This window comes from Montipora capricornis, chromosome 9, assembly GCF_036669925.1.
Source record: "Montipora capricornis isolate CH-2021 chromosome 9, ASM3666992v2, whole genome shotgun sequence".
NCBI classification, from domain to species: Eukaryota; Metazoa; Cnidaria; class Anthozoa; order Scleractinia; family Acroporidae; genus Montipora; species Montipora capricornis.
The window spans coordinates 33,018,050-33,027,097 of NC_090891.1; the positions used below are offsets into that span (position 1 = coordinate 33,018,050).

General features: G+C 41.0%; 1 protein-coding gene across 1 annotated transcript; it reads left to right on the top strand.

The window, feature by feature from the left end:
- Positions 1-3,120: 3,120 nt before the first annotated feature.
- On the top strand, positions 3,121-5,689 carry LOC138016996 (tyrosine-protein kinase receptor-like). The gene is made up of 3 exons (XM_068864191.1): positions 3,121-3,428; positions 3,536-3,952; positions 5,070-5,689. Exons 1-3 carry the CDS (start codon positions 3,251-3,253, stop codon positions 5,591-5,593), a joined length of 1,119 nt encoding a protein of 372 aa, XP_068720292.1. The 5' UTR covers positions 3,121-3,250; the 3' UTR covers positions 5,594-5,689.
- The last annotated feature ends 3,359 nt before the right edge of the window (positions 5,690-9,048 follow it).

Genomic DNA, 9,048 nt, shown 5'->3' on the forward strand with positions numbered 1-9,048 from the left:
TCAAGTCTAAGCATTTGCTACCAATTTCTAACAATGAGGTGAGGGTTAAGGTTAGCGTTATTCAGTTTTAGGTCAGGGTAACTGCAGCAGTTTATCTTTACTTGAGGAACATCATTTAGGGGGCACTCTGTCACTTTAGTTGTCTGTATTCCGAGACACGAGTGATGTTGAAGTTGGGGAAAAGAACAAGGGGACACTTCATGACGCTTATTGAAATCCTCGTGCCTCCTAGGCCATTTCCGAGTTCGTGCCTGCCTCCTCTTCAAAGCGAGTCTAAGTGCGAAGTTTTTGTGGTGGTAATATTACTTCTACTTTACATATGAATGAAACTAAAGCCGTGTTCACATTAGGTCTCGATTGTGATCGAATTATAATCGAATTAAATATGAAATGGGTTCACATCAACAAATTACAGTCCCTGATTATAACTGGATTATAATTACTTCAAACAACCTCAAGGGGGTTGTTTGAAGTAATTACAGTGCGTAATTGAACAGAATGGCGAACACGTGGTCGTATGAGCAGACGAAACTTCTAATCGCTTTATGGAGCGAAGATTTGAATTTGTCATGTTCTGTTCTCAGAAGCTATCCTTGGTTCTCTCCTCGCCTCAAGCATGGTGATGATCGTGGCAGCCACGCGATACGGCGTCATTTTGCCTCACACTCCGATGTTACCCTATTGTATTTGAATTTTCGCAGATGTGAACAGAACCATAATTGAATAAAATTGAATGGAGTATGATAGCCTGAATTATACTTCCGTTGAACATAATTAACGTTAAGTGTGAACACGGCTTAAGAAAAACTTCGCACTTGGACTCGCTTTGAAGAGGAGGCAGAATGACCAATTACTTGCATTTCTGGACATAACTCACTTGACCGCTGCCCTTCTCAGCGGCTCGTGTTGAAAATATTCGTTGCCCTACCCAGGCTAGCGTGCTCAAATGAAGCTGCCCCAAGAATTTCAAAATAACTCACACCGTATTAAAATATCTCTGGCAAATACACTTTTAAAAAAGAAACTGACCTTTTAAGCTCCGGTTGTTGATCCGAATACAGACCCCGTTTTAATTGGGGGAAAGTGATTACTTGTGCAGTAGCTGGGAGGAAAAAAAACATGAAGGCACAGTCCCTTTTTCAGATCTTCAAATCATTGATTTTAAATGGACAATTAGCATACGGAGCTTAAAGGGTCACAAGAGAGCCAAAATAGGCAAGTGTTTTAAAATAAAAGACAGGATTATCCAAAGAAGGATAAACACGCCCTTCATCCTTGGAACGTTTTTCTCTTGCCCGATATGTCCCATTGAAACCGGCGGCAGATCTCGAGCGCGACAATAGAAAACAATGGAGCAAAATAACGAAACAAAACGGGGCATCCAGGTCGGATCCAATGTTGTGTTGCATTTCAATCTCAATGGTCCGTTAGTATGAATCTCCGTCATAGTAAAAACACCTTTTATCTGCTAGATGACGGATATAGTTTGGATCATGTGCGCAGTCTCTCAGGATGATTCTTGGCCTAAGATCTTCGCAGCCTTTTTGTGAGGCGCCCCGCGGCGAATTTTTTCAAATAGAGGGGTTCGTTTCTAAAAGAAAACGGTAGTGCTGTGTCGGGTCGGAGGGAAACGGCTAAAGTTTGATTTATTAAACGAGTCGATTAAGGGGTAACATACAACGTGTGAAAGATTTGTAAGCTTACGTTTCAGCGGTTTTCAATAGACCTCTTTAGCTTGAACGTTTTGTTTTCCCATTTCAGACCACGTGATGTTCCCAAGGGAATTTTCCTTTTGAGTTTTCATAAGTTATGCGTACATATATACAGGTGCATAAGACGACATTTGAAAGAAACTGTTCCCTAAAGTAACATCTCGTGGTCTGAAGTGGGAAAACAAAACGTTCAAGTTAAAGAGGTCAAATTGAGTGTCGTAAAACAAATACCAAAGTAATTACTTCCACCAATCACAGCAGGCGCAAACAGCGCAATTCGCGGCAATTCCATGTATCTTGCTCAAAGCGCGGGAAAAATAGCGCGTGCAAGTCGCGATTGGTTTTGAAATGGAATGAACACATTCTCGAGTGCATAAGGAAAGAAAATAAGCGCCTTTATTTCATTGTACTCTTAAAGTGCACCAATACACCTTATTCCAAAATGGCCTCCATTTAAACATTCTTTTGTTTTTATTCAAAGTAGCCCTTGATGCCTCGTTCTTAAGATTAAAATTCAAAAGAATATTTTATCTTGAACGAGGCAACAAGGGCCAATTTGTATCCGCATAAATCAGCGGCCATTTTGGAATGAGGTGTATATTCCATGCAGTGGTATTGTTAACTTTTGTTGCACCGCAACTAGACCAGTCTTAAAGTACTTTGCGCCATCACGCGCTTCCATAATACCTCAGCGAGGACTTCCAGAGAGTTCAAAAGAGAGTGCTCTTTATCATCTTTCCTCAGTTGTCCTTCTCAGACTGTCTAGCCAGGTTTGGTCTGATCACACTGTACGCCAGACGCGTGGCACTATGTCACAAGCTTTTCGATTCAGTATTAACATGTCCAGTGCATAAGCTTTCCTCGCTGCTACCTCCCAAGAAGAATCTGAGGTATAATTTAAGACGCCCTAGGTCCTACGCCACGCCTCGTTTTTTAACAACTCATTTATTCCAAGCATGTGCATTTGATGTATATAAGGTTTAGACAGTTTTTATGGATTCTCAACTTATTGTACATAGTTTTACTTTATAGTTTTTAAAATTTATATAGATTACTCTTTAGCTTGTACTTGGTTTTCCGTTACGCAATTCAGTCCGCGGACCGAATGTAGCGATTGTTTTAATAAACTATCTATCGATCGATATCTATCTATATTCTTCTGAGATGCGGTATACGTCACATGACGGGCAGAAATTTTGTGTTCGTCAAAAATCAATTACCGGTAATACTCGTACGGATTTCGCTAGTTTCTTGCCTCTTACTACAGCTATCGATTACGTTATAAAGAGGAGAGAACAAATTGTAATCAGGGCATTTTCGCACGTTTTTGACAAGAACTAACCGGAAGTCACGGTTTGCCGTTATCCACAAAATAGAACTGAGCAACATTTCCGGTCTTAGTTTGAAGTGACGTATTGTTTCCATGATTCTCTAATTTTGTAACGAATCTCGAGCAGCGAACATCTTTCAAGCGCAAGCAATTAGAAAAGTGACGTGCTTGATGAAAACACAATGTGCTTCGTGGATGGTTCGTAAATATGATGGTCGCAACTACGGCTGAACGAGCTTCCTCCTCAAACAAACCTCTGATAAAGAAGATAGTTGGTTTAATTGTTGTTGCAGTTGTTTGTGTGACTGTTATTTTTGTTGTCGTAAAGGTTTTAAGATCGTTTGGAGGCCCTGATGACAAGCAAAAGGAAAAGGCCAAATTCGACGGTAAGCCAAATACTGTGCTCACAGTACTCCAATCGTGAGCATCTTCAAATTATATTTGATTTTTTCCTTAATCAGTCAGCTTTACTTCATAATCTTCTCGTCTTCAGTTCGTGTGCTGACAAACAATGGTGCCGTGGGTATGTATGGTCCTTCCATACTTAAGTACGGAGGCTTCCTCAAACAAGAGGTGAGGGTTTCTCCAAACCAAGCAGGCATTCAACTCTGGACTGTACCAACTTCCGGGATTTGGTCTATTGAAGCTCGAGGGGCCTCTGGGGCTGACGGTATACTAGCAGGAAGCGCGGGGAACAAAAAACGCGGTGGATATGGAGCTGTTGCAAAGGCCAAGTTTCAACTATACGCCGGAAAAGTTCTTAGTGTTTTGGTCGGTCACGAGGGATTACGTGACTTTACTCATTCTCATAGACCTGGAGGAGGAGGGGGTGGTACCTTTGTCGTGTATCAAGATGGGAGACCACTGATAATTGCTGGTGGAGGGGGAGGAGGTGGAATACCACGAGCAAGTAAGTCGCCTTATTGATGGCATTTTCCCATTTGAGAAATGGATAGGCGCGATGGTATGGATATCCACCCAAGCGACGCAAACGAAATAAACCAAGAAAGCAAAGAGAAAGAGAGAAATGATCCGGCACTTATCTGGGTAATATATAGACTTCTTAAGCAATTGTCTCTTACAGACACCTGAAAAATTCAAGTGGCTCCAAGGGGACTCGTACCCATGACTTCTGCGATGCAGGCGCAATGCTCTACCAACTGAACAGTCAATGTGAGCTTGGCCGAGTTCATGTGTTTCCGTGAAAGGACTCTCGGTTCAACTGTGTGGCTTCATATCTCAGTAGGTGGAGCATTGTACCGGCATCGTAGAGGTCATCAAAGGTTCGAATCTCGTTGAAGCCACCTGAAATTTTTATTTGCCTATATAAGAGACACTTCCGGCAATTGCTTAAATCGTCGAGATAAGTGCGAGGATCATTTCTCTTTTTCGTCTGTATATATTTCTTTTAAAGCAATAAGCAAGGGAAAACAAGTCTCTGTTTGGTTTTGGGCAAGTGTTTGCCTCCTTTTTTGGGCCTGACTCAGTTTTTATTAAGAGCCACTTGTGGCTCACAAGGAGTCCTTTTGAACTCATTGAGTAGAGCATCCGACAGGTGCCACGGAGGTCGCAAGGATTTCTGGCAGAAACTTTCATTTCTTTTCAGTTGCCCCTTCACCCATTGTCTAACAAATAACAGATCATATTTTCAAGGGCACGCGATATCATGCATGCGCAGTGATTGGTTCAAATTTCTCGCGCCAAGTTTTTCAACCAATCAGAAGTGAAACCAAAACCAATCGTCGCTCGTGCGTGCACGTTTTCCCGCGCTTTGTGTCGGCTACATGTAATTACTTCGAGTTTTGATTGGTTTACAGGATTGTCTCCGTCCTTTCTGATTGCCAAAGTAATTACTTTGGTCTTGGTTTTACGACACTCGATTGAAACTCGCTCTAATTGTCTCAGGAATCTAACTAAAAGGAATCGTTAACTTCAACATCTTCATTTTTTTACCATGTGGTGGTGTTATAATGGCCTCTTGAAACGTCTTTGAAGCTATCTTTGCGTGTGATGGTTTATTTTTTCAGCTACTCAGACACGGGGAGGAGGAGGGCGAAAAAACGACGAACCAGTATCAGCAGTCAGCGGCAGTGATGGAAATGGTGGGAAACTTCTTGACACGAGTGACGCAAGCGAGACCGTCATAACAAATTCAACTGGCCACCATAACGTTATTGCGGGAGCAGGGGGTGGCATGTATGGCAGTGGAGTTGGATATGGTTCAAACTGGGGTGGAAAAAGCTTTGTGGGGGGTGGTACTGGCGGTGAAGCTCTTCCCACCGCTGAGTCATTTCCGCACGGAGAAACCGGGAGGGGAGGATTTGGTGGGGGTGGTGCTGCTGGGTTGCTACCCGGTGCCGGGGGAGGATACTCAGGAGGGGGAGTTGTAGGCTGTTTTCTGACTTGCAATGGCAAAGAAGGTGGAAGTGCGGAAGGAGGCAGTTCGTATATTGACAGCAGTGGAATATCACCTTCATTTAAGGCAGACACTAACAAAGGACCAGGAAGAGTTTATTTGAGGCTGATGGCTGAAGATGTCGAAGAAACATAATTTAGAAAGTGACGTATTGGTAATTCCGATTACCGAGGCATGAGGTTTCTTAAATTCAGTCGCATAAAATTCATTGCTATTTTACTGCTTTGATATATTTTGTTAGATGGGAAAAACTAAACTGAAAGTGCTGATTGTCTTTACGTGTCTTTGTCTTATTCTTACTTAACTCTGTATACTGGCTTCAAAAGTAAGAATAAAAGCAAGGCGACACACACTAACACCAACCCGGTGTGGCCAACACCCGCCTGGTATGTTAGCTACGCCATGCTGACACGGCCCAGCAAGGCCGAAACGGCTGTCCATGGCTCCTAATTGTCCGGGTGAAATGGTTGTGTCCATGCGTGATGTGTTGGCCACACCTGGTTGGTGTTAGCGTGTGTCACCTTGCTTTTAATATTGCTTCAAAAGTGATGTATTCCTGTTGGCCAGCCACTTTCCCGACCATTAAAAACAGACAATTTAAGTATATGTGACCGTGATTTATAGCCGCCGTTCTCACGAAGAATAATAATGAACTTTAAGAGGCAACTTTATTTAGCACTGGGGCACTAATTGGGGACACCGCAGTACAGAAATCAAATTAAATCAACTCATATCAAATAGACCTTATTCATAAATAGACCTCTTTCATAATGGCGGCCAAATAAGATATTCTTTTGTTTTAATGCTAATAAGCCTTTCTAGCCTCGCTACGACGAGCAAATTTCAAAAGAATGTTTGTCTCAAAACGAGGGTAGTAGCTCTAATTAACATAAATACAAAAGAATGTAAAAGTGGTCGCCATTTATGAAAAGTGGTCTGTGGAGGTCAATTTATGATTCTTTTGTCCAAGTGGAAATTAGCCTACCAAGCCTCGATACCATACAATGAATTGAAAAGAATTCTTGCTCTAAAATGAGGCTTGGTAGGCTAATTTCCACTTGGACAAAAGAATTAATGTGACCGCCATTTATGAATAAGATCTATTGTAAGTTGTTTTTTGAGGAGAGGAGAAAACCGAAGTACAACCTCTCGGATGAGAGAAGAGAACCAAAAAACTCAACCCACATATGACACCGAGACTGGGAATCGAGTGGGAGGCGAGTGCTCTCACCCTCTGCGACATTTCCTTAATAATGCATAGTTCCATATACAGTTGTTCTTGGGCCATCGGAGTTTGATTAAAAATAAGACACAAACAGGAGTGATAAACATATTGAACTTGTTCATTTAGATTATGACTTGACGTTTCGTATGTGCTCTACATACATTTTCAAAAGCGGATGAGGGGACTGGAACCTAGATTAAGCAAATACTTAACAGTAAAATATATAATAATAATAATAATAATAATAATAATAATAATAATAATAATGACAGAAAAGATTAATAAAGCATCAGCTTTTCACTTCCCACGTTGACGTTGAAAGCTGGCTCATGTTCTAGAATAAATAAGGTCTTTTTTATTTTACAATGATTGTCTGTTTTGCCCTTCGCTAAAATATCAAAATGATCCCACTTGAAGTTATGTCCAGTGGCTTTGACGTGGTCAGCAATGGCTGAAGTATTGTCATTTTTAGCTAGGGCCTTAAAATGTTCGGTTTTTCTATCGTGAAGCCGCCGTTTAGTTTTACCGATGTAAAAACCATTACAATCCCAACAATTTGCTCTGTAAATAACTCTGGATTGTTGTTTTAACGATTAATACGGTCCTTGTAAGGAAAGAAAGATTTTATACATCGAGTGCTTTGAAAAACAATTTTAAGGTTAACACAAGAGTAGAATTTGTACACACAAGATTTCAGGCATTTAGCAACTTGGTTCAGCTTTGCAAACCTAAGTAGGGAAGTAGGATAACAATATCTTTCTTAGGAACTGTAGACACTGGATTGCTATGCTGATGTTGTCTGTTTTTGTTCAAAACATCGTTGATATGATAGTTGATTATGCCTTGTGGGTAGCCGTTCTGAAGCAGGAGTTTTCGAAGATCATTGAGGGCAGATTGTAGCAAGGAACCAGATGAACAAAGACGGTAGTAGCGATAAGTGAGGGAGCGGATGAGGTTTATTTTGTACTTTCTTGGAGTGAAGGAATCCCATTTTTTGTGTATTTTTAATCAAACTACCATATACAGGTTGAGTTTGTTGGTTTTTCTCCAGGCGCTACGGTTTTTTCTTCTTTTTCTTCATTAGCTTTGATTTACGCAAATTAGTAACCCACTTGCGCTTGCTTTATTCAGAAATTTCGCTTTCCGTTGAAAATAATTTTAGTCAAACTAAGGTATATGAGATGATAACCGAGATTGAGTAAACCAGTCTGAGCACGAGAAATATATTAACCGAGGCTGACAATTTAATAATATCTATATCAGCTCATATACCTTAGTTTGGCCTAATATGGTAAATGATTGCGCTTATATATATAGAGTTGCTAAATTAAAAATTTTTACCGGCGCCAGAAAGTGAAATTTCTCTAGGTATAAAGCAAAAAAAAAAGTTTTCGAATCAATTCCGACGTTTAGGAGTACGTGAAAAGGAAAGAAGTGTTTTTGTGATGAGCCTGCGTCTGTCTGACCACCAGGTAATACACAACATCGCATCTTTTTTTTCTTTTTTCGCTCGTATTTCGTACTTCCAAAATTTTGGAGTTTAAGGAATTTAATAAAACAATTATTCCATTCGCGCTTGTTGGATATGAGACTAGTTGTAGCCAACGCGCGCTCATGGAATAATTGTTAATTATTTGACTTTCAAGTATCGTCGGATAGGACAATCAACGGCCCCTTCTCAAAATAATTCGATGTTCATGAATTCTGTGCGGCGTTCAAAGCCGAAACACACACTCCAGTCTTTGATAGATAATAGATCACAGGGTTCCCGGAGTTGTAGTCTGTCGTAATTTCTATTTGGCCGGCTTGGCGCGTTTTTGTCGTATCCACGAAAACAAGATCGGCCATCATTTTAAGGATAACTTTCCCAGTGCTAGCCTTATGGATACGAACAAGTGTTAAAGCCTGGCTTTGTTCTGGAGTCTGTGTACTCCTACTATTTGCTTTAGGATACATTCCCTGCGCCTAGCTGCTCGTAGTCACTGACAAATCTGACAGTCGGATTTAACGGGTGTATGAATTTTGAGTCCAAGAAATCTTTGAAATAATATAGAATAAGGTCAAGTAAGTGATCATGAAAACCATTGGACGCAACATTATTTCCGGTAAAAGTGATCCGCTCTGGACAATTTATGTCCAGCTAAGTGCAACGATCATTTCTACCTTTGGTGAGGAGCCCATCTGGAGCGTGCAACTTTCATACAGCGTCTGTGAAACGGCGTTTTCACAAGTAGGTTTATTTTTAGACTAGCCCTTCCCGCAAATTAGGTCAAAAAACAAAGGCATTTCCGGTTCGGTGACCCTATGACGTCAGCTTAATTTCTTGTAATTGGTCATCGGGCTCCTGTGGGAGGCTCATTCGCCG

Coding starts and splice junctions, on each gene's coding strand:
- LOC138016996 (XM_068864191.1), top strand. CDS start 3,251: ATGATGGTCGCAACTACGGCTGAACGAGCTTCCTCCTCAAACAAACCT. Junction 3,429..3,535: donor GGAAAAGGCCAAATTCGACG/GTAAGCCAAATA, acceptor TCTCGTCTTCAG/TTCGTGTGCTGACAAACAAT. Junction 3,953..5,069: donor AGGTGGAATACCACGAGCAA/GTAAGTCGCCTT, acceptor TTATTTTTTCAG/CTACTCAGACACGGGGAGGA.